Consider the following 17,657-nt stretch of genomic DNA (forward strand, 5'->3'; position numbering starts at 1 on the left):
TTCCCATGGTAAAGTGTATGTTTCTGAAGTAATTTCCACGGTAAAGTGTATGTTTCTGAAGTAATTCCCACGGTAAAGTGTATGTTTCTGAAGTAATTTCCATGGTAAAGTGTATGTTTCTGAAGTAATTCCCACGGTAAAGTGTATGTTTCTGAAGTAATTCCCACGGTAAAAATATAACATGTTTAGGTAAATTTGGAGTTGATTGCTCTGTTCCAATATCGTTCCTGGGTGCCGCCACTGCCACTGGGAACCTATCAACCTTCAAGCTCCTTACTCACGCGTTCAAGGCCCTACACAACATCGGACCCGAATACCTCAACCACCATGTAAATTTCTACACCCCCGCCAGACAACTCCGATCGGCCAACCAAGCACTCGCAGTCATCCCCCGTATCAGCAAATCCACAGCGGGCGGAAGATCCTTCTCCCATATGGCAGCAAAGACATGGAACACTCTCCCGCTGCACCTATCCCCTTTCCCTTAGCGCCTTGAGACCCTCACAGGTGATTAGTTTGCACTCTATAAGTACCCAATAGATAGATAGATAGAATGGTCCCCCCCCCCATGGCAGGATGTGGTACCTTCTGAATTTGGGACGCTAAACTACACCTTTATCAGGGCTAGATTACAAGTGGAGCGCTAATTTATCTCGCTCCCGTAAACGGGTAAATGTGTCATATACTTATATATTTAAAATTGCTGCCCATCGCTGCACGTCTTACCCTCTTTGCTGCGTTAGGCTCTCATGTCCTGTCTGACGGCATGAGAACAAGGCTCCCATTGGAGCCTATGGAAGCTCGCTCTCGTGAGGGCAATTCTTCCGTGCAATGTGAATGCGAGGTTGCATTGCACCTAACTTGTAATACCAGAGCACATTTCACATTTGCATGCTCTGATATTACACTTACTATCTGCCCCAAAATGTTTACTTATGCATAATAAAAATGTAATTAAACTTTAATAATTTATTATTCCTGTTTCTTCAGTAAATATACTCTGAAATATGTTCTTTTAACAGCCGCAAGAAAGACTACACTACTCACTGAAGAATTCTATGCAGGTGTTTTTCATTGCTCCAGAGATTGGAAAACAGTTCATTACTCTAACATTGCAGCATACTACACAGAGTTTATTTGATACGTTAAGGAGCTCTTAAACTGTACACATTTTGTAAAATGTAATAAATAAAAAAATATATATAATAATATATTATGTATATATAATAAATTTACTTTAACAATACAAAGAAAAAATGGAATGCAGCAATATGTTCTCTAAATATGACAATTATGTGCTCTGATTTATTTCTGAAACACAATAAAGCCTTTTGTTCGACACAGCTTGAAGCATTTAATACCTTGTCTGTAGGATCCTGATAAAAGATGCTGACATTTTCCGTATGCGGAAACCAAAAGAAACGGAAATATTCTGAACTGTTTAAGTGGGTATCAAGATTGTCAAGAACCTGTAATAGAAAAAGCAGATTGTTTACCAAAGCGAGCACTGGCCTAGGAGTTCCCACGCATTAATTTCATGGAAACAAACGGATTACTTTTTCCAATGCTGCATTGAAAGATAGCAACAAAATTAATAATAGGGAATCATACTAATATGGTATAGTGTAGAAATGAAATGTTGTGAAATAGACACTAATAGATAATAACCAGACCAGGGTTTTTCAAACCATGGTTCTGGAACCCCAAGGTTCTTTAAAACATCGGTCGGACCCATTAATGAGTTGCAACACCATATTTACTGGTTCACAACTGGTATGTATGTTGTAGGAGAGTGTGTGTAGTTTTTGTGTGTTGTAAAAGAGTGTGTGTGGTTTGTGTGTGTTTTATGAGAGTGTGTGTTCATAAAACAACGTTCTGATGCGCCAAGAAATGCGTTGCAAATAAGCTCTTATACTGGTACTTTGTTTTGATATATTCTTTTTAATACATTTATTTTATTTACACACGGACCTAGAGTATATTTGAGCCTGTGCTACCTTTTCAATTAGAGTGACTCAATGGCGGTGACCATTGTTCCCGTGTTCCTGACTAACGGAGCTCAGCCAGCTGTTGTGCTGCAAAGATCAAGCATGCATCATATAACACTATAGAGTCCTTTTTTTCAAATGTGAGTACCCTGCGTTTAAATGATCATAACAATAATTGTCTCTGATTGATCAAACCATGCGGTGCCTCTCTACTTTCTTGAATGTTCTTTTAGAGTCCTACACTGCAAGTGGAAGGAGAGAACAATATTATTCCATTGGGAGTGTTACTATAAGAATTGGAGTACTTCCCAGTGATTTCCCTTTATCGACCCAGGCTTCGAGGACTATTGGACTATCCCAGGGAATTGTAGTCATTTGTTGTGATTATATTTACTTACACTTATCTGTTTTCATTTTATATGTGTTCACCATTTTAAAAAAATGCATATTTGTTAATATTTTTACCTTTTACCTACTGGTGTTGAGATCCATCTTAATATATAATGTATGAGAGTATATGTGAAGTGTGTGGGGCCTATTTATCAAGCCGTCAACCGCAAATATGCTGGAATTCTGCAGCGTAATTGTGGAGAGCTTGATTCCCCTTAGTTATCAAAGTCTACAGACCGGCAAAAGTAGAATTTTGTGACGTAACATACGATCCGCCAGTCTCAGTCTGACACAGATCAATGCTTACGTCACTACAGATGTTTTGAATGCAAATTCGGCACTTTCTGACTACTTTTGCTAGTTATCAAATTTCTAGCAGGTACGCTCACCACTATTCCGGCCCAGCGTACCTGGTTTTCAATGCCATAGGAATCAATGGGAGTCTGAAAGCAGCGAAAACTTATATTCGCTGCTGCCCGATATCCCATTGATTCTTATGGTATAATAAAAGTAACGTTTACTCCTAACACCCTAACATGTACCCTGTCAGTATATTTATAAGAATCTTAGCAGTACTCTCCAAATAATATGAAAGTATATGGCAGGGTTATAACTGAATATATTTAACAATCTTTCTTTAAACTAAACCCACAATCAAATATATTTATACTAAGACAATAAAAATAATATAAATACCTGAATTCTTTATTATTAGTAAATATCTATGAACACATTGAAATATATATTTGTAAGAATCAGAATATGAATCAATATTATACGCGTTTAAAAACTATTCAAATCTGCTATGCAAAATTCATAAAGGTTTACCCTTAAAATTAGCCTTACTCACAACAGCCTTTCATTCAATCAACACAATGAGACTAAAGTATAAACCACTGAATATTTAGACTGATACAATTTTAGCAGTGCCTAGTTAAACAATAGGATAATATATATACTCAGCTATTCAGCTACAATTGATTCTAATACAATTCTAATTAGGATCCTAAAAATACATACATTCCCAGTGTAAACAGCTACCTTAAATGTCTATTTATTTAAACTGGAACCAATTCCTAGTTACCTATAATTAAAACCAATTCTAATATATATATATATATATATATATATATATATATATATATATATATATATATATATATGTACATATATACATGTCCGCCAACTCCTTTCTTGACCCCCTGCAATCCGGATTCCGCCCCAAACTTTCAACTGAGACTGCCCTTACCAAGGTTATGAACGATCTTCTCTCTGCTAAAAATATTGGCCACTACTCCATACTCATCCTACTTGACCTCTCAGCTGCCTTCAACACAGTTGACCACCCCCTCCTCCTACAGACCCTTAGCTCTTTTGGAATCTGTGGCACTGCTCTTTCCTGGTTTCACTCTTATCTTTCTCACAGGTCTTTTTCTGTGTCATTTGCCAATGACTCCTCCTCTCTAATGCCTCTGTCTGTTGGAGTACCTCAAGGATCTCTTCTGGGTCCTCTACTCTTCTCCATTTATACTTCTTCTCTGGGTAAACTTATTAACAGTTATGGCTTCAAATATCACCTCTATGCTGATGACACCCAGATCTACCTCTCCACCCCTGCTCTCTCTCCCTCTGTCCTTTCTCATGTCAGCAACTGCTTATCTGGTATTTCTTCCTGGATGGCCTCTCACCATCTAAAGATTAACATGTCCAAGACTGAGCTCCTTCTTATCCCCCCTCAAGCTCTACACCAACCTGTGACTTCTCTATCCCTGTTGATGGCATCACCATTTCCCCATCGCCCCAAGTCCGCTGCTTCGCAGTTACACTTGACTCAAATCTATCCTTCACCCCCGATATACAATCGCTTTCTACATCCTGCCGCAACCATCTGCGCAACATTTCAACCTTTTCTGTGCGCTAACACCACAAAGCAAATAATCCACTCCCTTGTTATTTCCCGACTTGACTACTGCAATAACCTACTTACTGGCATTCCTCTTTCCCGCCTCTCCCCTCTTCAATCCATCCTAAATGCCTCTGCCAGGCTGATCCACCTTTCCCGTCACTCTGTATCTGCTGCACCTCTCTGCTCCCCATACACAGCAGAATTAAATTCAAAATTCTCACCCATGCATACAAAGCGCTCACCAACTCCGCTCCCCTCTACCTATCCTCTCTAATCAACAATTATACTCCAGCCCACCCACTAAGATCCAACAATGACCTGCTCCTTGCTTCTGCGACTATCACCTCCTCTCATGCTAGACTGCAGGACTTCTGTCGTGCAACACCTACCCTTGTGTTGTCAGGCTTTGCCCAAATCTTTCTTCCTTTAAATGCTCTCTGAAGACTTTTCTGTTCAGAGAAGCCTACCACCCAACTCAATAATATTCCTTTTACCTAACAACATTTCCCTCCTCTAACTCTGCATTAACATCTTTCTCAATCTTGCAGTCCTCACCTCCTGTTTCTCAACCGCCTACCCTTCTAGTTTGTAAGTTCCCACAGGAATAGGGCCCTCGATTCCTCCTGTATTTGTTTGTAAATTCTGTCCTGTCTCTTAGTCTTAGATGTTTTATACTATCGTTTTATTTAAATGATCTGTATCCATGGACAGCGCTGCGGAATATGATGGCACTTCATAAATAAAGTATAATAATAATAATAATAATATGGCTCCATTTATTAACATGCAGATATACAGGTTCCCAATTAGGGAATCTGTTTGAGATTGCATGTAAGGGACAGCATCACTCTAACCACATGTATCATTGCATGAGCAGCTGGCCAATCATGCAAGAGGAGGGGCTGTCAATAACCCTGGGCATACTAGTCCTGAGTGATTTTAATCTGCCAGCTCAGAGCCGAAGCACCTAAGGAGCTCCAAAGCTGCAGCTTGATACATTGAGCCCATAGTTGGAATGTGTAATGTTACTGTGATATCTTAACTATTGCATAATTGTTTTACTATCAGATGATAGAGTGTTACATTAGTTACTTTATCCATATATGAATAATGAAAATATACTACCTTACAACATGAATTCGCTATATGATGGATGTTAGATATTTCTGTTTGTGTTTGGCTATTACTCTCTGATGAAACCCTATCAGGAGTGAAACACATAAAGGTCTGTGTTGTGCTGGTTATTGTCCAATAAAGAGCTGTGGCTATAATAGCTTTGGTTTGTTGGACCTTTTCTTGTTAACTGAAGGTATAACAACAAGTGTGGGCGATAAACATTGGACTGTTGTTAACTAACAGTCATCGATATCACGTCTTTTCCAATCAGCCAATAGGATGAGAACTGCTCAAATCCTATTGGCTGATGGGAACTGCAGGTCTAATCCTATTGGCTGATTGGAACCTTTTAGCCAATAGGAATGCAAGGGACACCAACTTGAATGAAGTCACTTGCATTCAAGTTCCATTTTACGGCAGCGAACGTATTGACGAGGAGCTCCGCATCGGATGTCTTCAGGATGGACCCGCTCTGCGCTGGATGGATGAAGATAGAATATGCCGTCTCAATGAACACTTCGCTGGCTGGATGAAGATGGAAGAGGCCGTCCGGATGAAGACTTCTTCCCGGATGGATGGATCCTTCAAGCGGGACTTCAATAACTGTAAGTGGATCGTCGGGGGTTAGTGTTAGGTTTATTTAAGGTTTTTTTGGGTGGGTTTTATTTTTAGAATAGGGTCTGGGCAAGTAAAAGAGCTAAATACCCTTTTAACTGCAATGCCCATATAAATGCCCTCTTCAGGGCAATGGAGAGCTTAGGTTTTTTAGATAGGGTTTTTATTTGGGGGGGTTGGTTGGTTGGTTGGGTTGGGTTTTTACAGGTAAAAGAGCTGATTTCTTTGGGGCAATGCCCTGCAAAAGGCCCTTTTAAGGGCCATTGATAGTTTATTGTAGGTTAGGTTTTTTTGGGGGGGTCTTTTTTATTTTGATAGGGCAATTCGACTAGGTGTAATTCTTTTTTATTTTTGATAATGTGGTTTGTTTGTTTTCGTAATTTAGTGTTTTTTATTTTTTGTAACTTAGCGTTTATTTTTTTGTAATGTATTAATTTTTAATAAGGGTTAAATAGTATATTTAAATAATTTGAGTAGGGTTAGGTTTTTTTAATATGTAATTTAGTTAATTTAATTGGTAGTTTAATTTAAGTGTAGTATACTAGTTAGGGTAGTTTAATTAATAGTTTAAAATTAGTTTATTTTAATTCTACAGGTAAGTTTAAATTTATTTTAAGATAGGGATGTTGTAATTTTAATTTAAAGTTAGCGGGTTCTTAGGTTTAGGGGTTAATAGCTTAATTTAGTTTATGGTGATGTGGGGGGCTGGCAGTTTAGGGGTTAATAAGTTAAGTTAGTGGTAGTGATGTGGGAGGCCAGAGGCTTTGGAGTTAATGCGTTTATTTAGTGGCAGCGGGATCCGGGAGCGGAGGGATAGGGGATAATACTTTTATTTAGGTTGCGGTGGGTTCGGGAGCAGCAGGATAGGGGTTAATACTTTTATTTAGGTTGCGGTGGGGTCCGGGAGTGGTGGATAGGGGTTAATAACATTATGTAGGTGGCGGCGATGTCGGGGAGCAGCGGAATAGGGGTTAATAACATTATGTAGGTGACGTTGTTGTCATGGAGCGGCGGAATAGGGGTTAATACCATTATGTGGGTGGCGGCGATGTCGGGGAGTGGCGGAATAGGGGTTAATACATTTTATTTAGGTAGCGGCGATGTTGGGGTGGAAGATTAGGGGTGTTTAGACTTGGGGCTTATGTTAGGGTGTTAGGCGTAAATGTAACTTGATTTCTACCATATAAATCAATGGGATATCTGGCAGCATCGAACATAAGCTTTCGTTGCTTTCAGATTCCCATTAATTCCTATGGCATCCGCGGCCTCCAGGGTGGTGGATTGAAAACCAGGTACGCTGGGCCGGAATAGCCGCAAGCGTACCTGTTAGAAATTTGATAACTGTCAAAAAGTGTCAGATAGAGCCGAATGTGTATTCGGAACATCTGTAATGACGTAAGCATCAATCTGTGTCGGATTGAGACCAGTTTGTAGGCTTTGATAACTAGGTTGGATCAATCTCGCAAAAATGATGCTGCGGAATTACAGTGTATTTGCGGTTGACGGCTTGATAAATATCCCTCACTGTCTCTACCATATAACTGTGTATTTAGCCCCTGCAAAGCTGCAAAGCATATATTTAAAACATCTCACCCTTGGCTCACCTGAAGCTGAAAACTCCTGGTGAGTCAATGCTCCCAGTAGTGCATTGCTGCTTCTGAGCCTACCCAGATGTTCTTTTCAACAAAGGATACAGAGAAAACAAACTGAAAACAAAACTATCACCCACTCTCTGTTACTCTAAGGCAAAAAAGCTCATAACAACTAAAAACTGCCCTAAAACTAGCTGGTGTCATGGGATGACTCAAAAAGGTTTTCCAATAGCTTGTGGTACAAATACAAATAGCAATCTGTAAATATGGGCTTCAACACATGGAAGATGTGCTGGTAAAATACACAAACTAGTTTGTCATCTGGAGCATTGAATTATATTTATATCTAGTGATGTTGCGTACATAAAATTTTCCGTTCGAGAACGGCGAACGCGAACTTCCGCAAAAGTTTGCGAACGGGTGAACGGGCGAACTGCCATAGACTTCAATAGGCAGGCGAATTTTAAAACCCACAGGGACTCTTTCTGGCCACAATAGTGATGGAAAAGTTGTTTCAAGGGGACTAACACCTGGACTGTGGCGTGCCGGAGGGGGAGCCATGGCAAAACTCCCATGGAAAATTACATAGTTGATGCAGAGTCTGGTTTTAATCCATAAAGGGCATAAATCACCTAACATTCCTAAATTGTTTGGAATAACGTGCTTTAAAACATCAGGTATGATGTTGTATTGATCAGGTAGTGTAAGGGTTACGCCCGCTTCACAGTGACAGACCAAACTCCCGCAGCGGGTACAACATCATCATCATCACACCATACGTCCATGTGTGTAATGCTGCCTGACTGAGACATATCCCTGTTATCTACATCCTCTGGCAATAATGGTTGCGCATCACTCATTTCTTCCAACTGATGTGTAAATAACTACTCTGACAGATCCAGTGACGTGGCTGTGGTGCTAGTGTTGGTGGTGGCGGCAGGCGGGGGAGTGGTAACTTGAGAGGTGCCCAAAGCTAAGCTGGAGGAGGATGGTGCGTCAAGGTTCCGAGCGGAAGCTGTAGAAGATTGGGTGTCCTGTGTTAGCCAGTCAACTATGTCCTCAGAACTTTTCGAGTTCAGGGTACGTGGCCTCTGGACACTGGGCATTATACTAGGGCCAAAGGGAATCACAGCACCACGACCACGACGGCCCCTGCGGGGTTGCCTGCCTCTGCCTGTCATTTTTTTTTCGATTAGTGGTACTATGCGTGCAAGCTACTGTGACAACAGATATGAGTGGCACTGTGCACTGGCAGAAGTTGGCAGCATAGACGCTGTAGGCCTGACACACACGCTTGCAGACAACTAACTGCTATTCAATCTATTACAGTCAAAATTGTATTTTTTTTTTTTAAATGTACACTACTGTTACACCAGATATGAGTTGCACTGGTGTGACACTGTGCCCTGGCAGGCCCTGAAACGCACACGTGTGAAGGAAACTGACTGCTATTATTTCACAGTCAAATTTCTAGTTTTTTTTTTAACCCCTTAAGGACCAGGGCCATTTTTCAATTTCTTTCCCTTAAGGACCAGGGCTATTTTTACATTTCTGCGGTGTTTGTGTTTAGCTGTAATTTTCCTCTTACTCATTTACTGTACCCACACATATTATATACCGTTTTTCTCGCCACTAAATGGACTTTCTAAAGATACCATTATTTTCATCATATCTTATAATTTGTTATTGAAAATATTATAAAATATGAGGAAAAAATGGAAAAAAACACACTTTTTCTAACTTTGACCCCCAAAATCTGTTACACATCTACAACCACCAAAAAACAACCATGCTAAATAGTTTCTAAATTTTGTCCTGAGTTTAGAAATACCCAATATTAACATGTCCTTTGCTTTTTTGCAAGTTATAGGGAAATAAATACAAGAAGCACTTTGCTATTTCAAAACCACTTTTTTTCAAAATGAGCGCTAGCTACATTGGAACCCTGATATCTGTCAGGAATACCTGAATATCCCTTGACATGTATATATTTTTTTTTAGAAGGCATCCCAAAGTATTGATCTAGGCCCATTTTGGTATATTTTATGCCACCATTTCACCGCCAAATGCGAACAAATAATTTTTTTATTTTTTTTTCACTTTTTCACAAACTTTAGGTTTCTCACAGAAATTATTTACAAACAACTTATGCAATTATGGCATAAATGGCTGTAAATGCTTCTCTGAGATCCCCTTTGTTCAGAAATAGCAGACTTATATGGCTTTGGCGTTGCTTTTTGGTAATTAGAAGGCTGCTAAATACCACTGCCCACCCCACGTGTTTTATGCCCAGCAGTGAAGGGGTTAATTAGGGAGCATGTAGGGAGCGTGTAGAGTTAATTTTAGCTTAAGTGTAGTGTAGTAGACAACCCAAAGTATTGATCTAGGCCAATTTTGGTATATTTCATGCCACCATTTCACAGCCAAATGCGATCAAATAAAAAATGTTTTTTCACTTTTTCAGAAACTTTAGGTTTCTCACAGAAATTATTTACAAACAACTTATGCAATTATGGCATAAATGGTTTTAAATGCTTCTCTGGGATCCCCTTTGTTCAGAAATAGCAGACTTATATGGCTTTGGCATTGCTTTTTGGTAATTAGAAGGCTGCTAAATGCCACTGCGCACCACACGTGTTTTATGCCCAGCAGTGAAGGGGTTAATTAGGGAGCATGTAGGGATCTTGTAGAATTAATTTTAGCTTAAGTGTAGTGTAGTAGACAACCCAAAGTATTGATCTAGGCCCATTTTGGTATATTTAATGCCACCATTTCACTGTGCAATTATGGCACAAATGGTTGTAAATGCTTCTCTGGGATCCCCTTTGTTCAGAAATAGCAGACATATATGACTTTGGCGTTGCTTTCTGGTAATTAGAAGGCCGCTAAATGCTGCTGCACATCACACGTGTATTATGGCTAGCAGTAAAGGGGTTTATTAGGTAGTTTGTAGGGAGCTTGCAGGGTTAATTTTAGCTTTAGTGTAGAGATCAGCCTCCCACCTGACACATCAGACCCCCTGATCCCTCCCAAACAGCTCCCTTCCCTCCACCACCCCAGAATTGTCCCGCCATCTTAAGTACTGGCAGAAAGTCTGCCAGTACCAAAATAAAAGGTTTTTAAAAAAGTTATTATTTTTTTGTCTGCCAGCACCCAGTTTGCAAAAAAAGTATTTTTTTCGGTTTTTATTTTATTTTTTTCTGTAGTGTAGCTTCCCCGCCACAGACCAACCCCCACCACCTGCCTGATCTTTTTTTTTTTTTTTTTTATTCCTTTTTTTAAAACATTTTACACCAACTTTTTCTGTAGTGTAGCGGTTCCCACCCACTCCCTCCCCGTGCACGCGCCCTCCCTCCCGTGCACGCGCGCGCATCTGTGCGCGCCCCCAGACATCCCCGCCCACGATCCCACCCCCCTCCACTGACTGCTATTATTTCACAGTCAAAAAAGTGTTTTTTTTTTTTAAATGTACACTACTGTTACACCAGATATGAGTGGTGGCACTGGGCAAGTGGACACAGTATACGCTGTGAGCCTGACACACACGCTGGCAGGCAGGCAACTGCAATTAGATTACACAGGAAAAAAAAAAAAGCAGACATGTTCTAGCCCTAAAAAGGGCTTTTTGGGGTGCTGTCCTTATAGCAGAGATCAGATAAGTCCTTCAGGACTGTAGTGGACACTGAATACACTAGCCTAGCTATCAATTTCCCTATTAAATCAGCAGCAGCTACACTGTCCCTCCTCTCAATAAGAATGCAGCTTCCGAATGAATCTAAAATGAATGCTGTCCAGGAGGTGGGAGGGTCTGGGAGGGAGGGTCTGCTGCTGATTGGCTGGAATGTGTCTGCTGACTGTGAGGTACAGGGTCAAAGTTTACTCAATGATGACGAATAGGGGGCGTACCGAACATCGCATATGTTCGCCCGCCGCGGCGAACGCGAACAAGCTATGTTCACCGGGAACTATACACCGGCGAACTATTCACGACATCACTATTTATATCTCAATAGGCATGTCAGAGCAATATATATTTCAGTGTGACTTTATATGACCACAGAGAGAACGCTGTGTTTTTACACTTTTTGGCAAATTTCAGATCTATTTCTCAAATGTATTTTTTACTGCTGTGAGCTTTGCACAAAATACCAAACTTTTTTTTTATATATTTTTCTTACCATATCATTTCTGAAATGCTGCCACACTGATCCACTAAAAGGCTTAAAAATCTTACATAAAAACACATTTCTTTGTGAGAAGGATAAAACAAAGTGTTTATCTGCAGGATATGTTTCTTGCAATCTGCAGACAAAGATAAAAATGTTTACTATAGTAAATTGTTGTTTGCTTTAGCTACATAGTATGGCTTGGTGTTTTCTTTTATATCTATGCGCAGTTTATGCATCCGCTTATGTTTATTGGTGGATTGTTTACCTGGGTTGCCGAAGCTCATTTCACAATGGTCTTCTTATTATACTTCAAGAAAAGAAAGGAACCCTAGAACGGCTCAATCAATACATTTATTAAGGTAAAAGTTTCCCAGCGTGGGCAAAAAGCATACAAAAAATGTTAAAAACAGGAAGAAATTAGTAGTACAGCACATATCCCAGCCCAGGACGCGTTTCGGGATTGTGCCGTACTCACAGACTGTGAGTATACTGTTTGCCCAAGCTGGGAAACTTTTACCTTAATAAAGTGGTATTGATTGAACCGTTCTGGAGTTCCTTTCTTTGCTTGATGTTTGCTGGACTGTTCTATCGGGCTCTCTTACCACATACCGAGATAGTGAACCCTAACCCGGATGATGCTGTTATTAGAACACACAGGAGGGATGCAGCTGAACTGTCGGTGCTTTAGGTGTCTGCAACATCACAGATGTGAAATGTTCAGAGCTGGTGAATCTTCATGGATACGTTTCGTAAGTGGATGTGTTCCTTATTGCAGTCTATATGATTATTTGTTCCAGGACTGTCTTTACCTGGAATCATATCGCATAATGGGGGTTTCTTATTTATCCTACAGTCACAACTAGTTCTGGGTAGCTCATGAATTACTATGATACGCCTACCTAACAAAGATCTATAATTGGTTTGTATAGCATTCCCCAAGAGGGATGGGTTCACATCGATTGGTAGCTCACCTCTATTTAAAGGTGATTTTAATGATTGTATAAAATGCCTGATGAAACGCTGTTAGTGCCGAGAAACGCGTTGTAAGATTTATTTTATTTTGCTCATTATATATGGTTTATGGTTTTAGAAGTTGTTTGTGTTTCATTTTAATAAATTAACTTTGTTTTTAATCACTTTGAACCTTGATCATTTATAAACTAGAGCTACCTGATGGAATCGCATGATATCACAGCTTTTATCCTGTGATCCAGTGTTCCTGTGAACCAGAGTACAGCTAGCTGGTTTGCTGTTAAACATCAAGGCTGCCTAACACCACATTTGTGTGCTCACCCTAAATGCTACTACCCTGTTATCGGCTGAGCTTTTTTGGTATCCTGTCCTTACTGATACACACATGTTCTGCCTCTTTTCTTGTTTGCATATCTTGTAGAAGTTCCAGTCTGCTAGTGAAAGAGGAGAGTGCAGCCCTTTCCAGATGGAAGCATAGTAGAAGCAGCCTCCTACCTAAGAAGACAATGTGTGTGTCATCTTCTGATATTGGACTTTTTTGTAAATATTGTCTGCACGTGGGGCCCCTATAGGATTAGTTATCATATGTGTTTTATATTTGATAGTCATTGCATTACCTTTTGTGTCTGAGGAAGGAAAGCTATCTCCCTTAATCAGCAAGATATTGATTTTGTCATGTCCAGCGAGAGGTAATCTTTTATCGGTAACCTATCGTCAGTAAACATCCTGACACTATGGCCTGAATCGGTGTGCAAATCCAATCCCAATTACCATTCAGTTTCTCTCTCTCTCTCTCTCTCTCTCTCTCTCTCTCTCTCTATATATATATATATATATATATATATATATATATATACTATAATCAAGTTTGTAACAGTCCGCCGCCATCAGTTGCACACGCATTCCAAAAGAATGCTGGCTGCACACGCAGACAAAAGAATCCACCTGGATGCAGCGTAAAACAAACTCCCCACATCGCAATAAACCTCATTAACATATTAACTCCTAAACTGCCAACCCTAAGATTAAATTAAATAAATCTAAAATTACAAAGAATAAAAAGTCTAAAATTACAGAAAAAAATATACAAAATTATCAAAAATAAAAAAATTACACCTAATCTAATACCCCTAGGAAAATAACCCCCCCAAAATAAAATAAAAAACCTAATCTAACACTAAACTACCAACTAGGGCATTGCCCTAAGTTAAACATCTCTTCTAATTAAAAAAATTATAAATTACCCTATAACAGTTAAACCCCCCAACCAATCAACCCCCCAAAATAAAAAACTAAGTCTAAAAAAAGCTTTTACAAACAGCTCTTTTGCGCCTATAAAAAAAACAACTAAATCCTAACCCCGAAATAGGTACTCATGGTTCCTGAAGTCTGGCGGGGAAGGTCTTCTTCCAGACGGTGAAGATCTTCATCCAGCGCGGGACATCTTTTATCTTCATCCGGAGTGAAGGCGGCACAGAGTGGAGGTAATCGCGGAGCAGAGGTGACCGTGGAGTAGGACCGGCCGTCGTGGAGCAGGACCGGAGTGTAGGTTGCTCTTCATGCGGTCGCCGCCGCACACTGAAGATTGAATGCAAGGTACCCCATTTATATTGGGGTACCTTGCATTCCTATTGGCTGAAAAATTGAAATCAGCCAATAGGATGAAAGCTACTGAAATCCTATTGGCTGATTTGAACAGCCAATATGATTTCAGTAGCTCTAATCCTATAAGCTGATTTCAAAATGTCAGCCAATAGGAATTCAAGCTAACTAAATGGGGTACCTTCCATTCAATATTCAGCAACCACATGAAGAGGATTCTCCACGATGGTCCAGCGTCGCAACGGCCGATCCTGCTCTGCGATCGCCGGTCCTGCTCCACGGTCATCTCCGCTCCGCAATCACCTCCGCTCTTCGCCACCTTCACTCCAGATGAAGATAGAAGAAGTCCCCTCCCCATGCTGGATGAAGACCTTCACCGCCTGGAAGAAGACCTTCGCTGCCGGACTTCACGAACTGTGAGTACCTATTTCATGTTTATTTTTTTTTAGATTAGGGATTTTTTTTTTTATGGGCGCAAAAGAGCAGTTTGTAAAAAGAGCTGATTGCCCTTTTAAGGGCAATGCCCATACAAATGCCCCTTTAAGGGCAATGCGTAGCTTAGGTTTTTTTAGATTTAGGTTTTTTTATTTTGGGGAGTTGGTTGGTTTTGGGGAGTTAGTTGGTTAATAACTATATTGAGACCAAAATGAACAACATCTGTATCCTTAATAACCATAAACTGGTTTTAGATAAAGATCCTATTAATTCAACTGCAAATAAATGTGTCAGGGGCTGGCGGTTTATTATGAGACAATTTCTTCATCAAACAGTTGCTATTGCAGCGGCAAACAGTTTGATAATGACCAATTAGTGTCACATATTTCCTAATTAAAAGTCCTCAGTAAGCCTGTTAAAATTTCATAAGGTTAATAATTATGTTTAAACTTGCTATAAAAATACTGTCAGACAATCTGAAAACAGCACACAGATCCAACATAAAAGTTATTGTCTGGATGTGCCAGTGAACCTTGAAGGTTTAGGTTCCAATTATTTTTAATTATGTGGATAATTTCTTTATCAAACAGAACAGGAAAAATATCATAAAAGAGCAAACAGCAAAATAACAAAGTGTCTTTTTTATCTTTAAAGAATTTCTAAGAAAAGCTTGAAATCTAAACACGTAGCACAGAAATAATAAACAGTAATTTTTTGGTATTTTCTGCGGCTAGCACAGTACAACACAAATACTACGCCTCACTTCTGCAACGTGAGCTGGAAAATAAGCAAGTTATAGCTGCTTGTTTCTGTAAGGAAAAATCAAATGTACTTTATTCACATTCTTACAGAGAAGCAAAGCAAATCTGCAAAAGCCACAGAGATCATAACGTAAATCTCAAAATGATTTTTTTATTCTTAGTAGCTCTTAAGCAACAGTGTGAAATTCACGCTTGAAGAGAGTTGTCGATGGATGGATTTTACAGTACATACAAACGCAATTGTATAATATTGATACATTTGTAATATTTTCACAAGCTATGTTCTGTATTGGCATATTCTAATTTTTTTCAGATTAGGCCGATACTATATGCCAATTTTATCACGAATTTCATTATAGTTGCACTTTAATGACCAATCCCTTTTCTGCATTCTTTCGGCTGGCAGAGTACAAATGCACTACTTTTTCATGCCATTTGAATCAACGAAACAGAGACACCCTCAACTGCAGTGTATATCAGTATGACCTTGCCCTTAAAGGGATATGAAACCCAAAAAGTTTTCTTTCATGATTCAGCTAGAGAATACAATTTCAAACAACATTCCAATGTACTTCTATTGTCTAATTTACTTTGTTATTTGATATATTTGTTGAAGAAATAGCAATGCACATGGGTGAGCCAATAGCATGAGGCATCTGTGTGCAGCTACCAATCAGCAGCTACCGAGCCTATCTAGATATGCTTTTTAACAAAGGATAGCAAGAGAACGGAGCAAATTAGATACTAGAAGTAAATTGGAAAGTTGTTTAAGATTGCAATCTCTTTCTAAATCATGAAAGAAAAAATTCAGGTTTCATCCCTTTAATGACAGACCAGCCCAGAAATACCAAGAAACTTTCCTCAGAACAATGCAAAACAATAATTAATATTTGTTTTATGCGGTACAAATATCCACACATTAGTGACATATGGCCCCAATTAGTTTTTTGATATGCGTGACATTTTGAACTTTGTAAAATCTAAATTAATTTATTTCATCATAGGTTATGATTTATTTTTTTAGATACTGCAGCATGTGGGACACCCTAGAGCTGGATGAATTAATTAATGAGTTGAGGACATCTGAGCAGGTGCTGATATGGGCATGATGAGGTAGATACATTAATTATTCTATGGTTTTTGCACCACTAGTCAAATGACCAAGTGCAACATCCCTTAAATGCAAGTTTCCAAACAAAATAAAGCCACAAAATCAGACACCACAAACAAGTAAAAGTAGTTAATAATTACTAAATGTTTGGTGTCAGCTACAGTGCATGTATCAGCTACTGTAGAATTTAATAATTGAGAAATACACAATAAAAAGACAATGAAATAGCACTTACTTTGAATTTAAAACAGTAAAATATTTTCTTTCAACTTCCAAAATTAATCCAATTTCCCTCATCCTCTATCATGTGACAGCCATTAGCCAATCATAAACTGCACATAAGTATATACTATGTACTTTTACACATGCTCAGTAGGAGCGGGATTCTCAGAAAGTGTATATAAAAAGAATGCAAACGTTTAGATAATGGAAGTGTATTGGAAAGTTGTTTTTTTAATTGCATGTTCTTTCTGAATTATACATCATTTTGACTATATCTTTTAAATTACAGATCACAGGTGTATCCTATGGAATGGGTCAACTACAAAATAAATGATTTATAAACAACACAGTGAGGCCGATTTATCAAGGGCCTAATGGCCCCTGAGGCCCCTGTTTCCGTGCAAACCTTCAGGCTCGCCGGAAAAAGCAGTTGGTCCGCTGCTTCTGAGGCTGCAGACATCAATCCGCCCAATCTCATACGATCGGGTTGATTGACACCCCCTGCTAGCTGCCGATTGGCCGCGAATCTGCAAGGGGGCAGCATTGCACAAGCAGTTCACCAGAACTGCTTGTGCAATGTTAAATGCCTACAGCGTATGCAGTGAGCATTCAGCAATGTCTGGCGGAAGTGATCCACTACAGCAGATCATGTCCACCAGACATTGATAAATCGGCCCCAGTGTCATGAATTATCAGACAAACAGACTTAACAGCCGTTACATATTATTAAATGATAGTGAGAGATATGACAAATACCAGTACACTGCTTATATCTGAG

The 17,657-nt window shown here is 39.4% G+C and overlaps 1 protein-coding gene across 1 annotated transcript in view; it reads right to left on the reverse strand.

The window, feature by feature from the left end:
• LOC128656894 (L-gulonolactone oxidase-like) overlaps positions 1–17,657 on the reverse strand; it is a 269,317-nt gene that overhangs the window by 78,343 nt on the left and 173,317 nt on the right. The window contains exon 7 of the mRNA XM_053711063.1: positions 1,362–1,469. Coding sequence (XP_053567038.1) covers positions 1,362–1,469 — 108 coding nt within the window. The remainder of the gene's footprint in view (positions 1–1,361; positions 1,470–17,657) is intronic.

This window comes from Bombina bombina, chromosome 4, assembly GCF_027579735.1.
Source record: "Bombina bombina isolate aBomBom1 chromosome 4, aBomBom1.pri, whole genome shotgun sequence".
Taxonomy (NCBI): domain Eukaryota; kingdom Metazoa; phylum Chordata; class Amphibia; order Anura; family Bombinatoridae; genus Bombina; species Bombina bombina.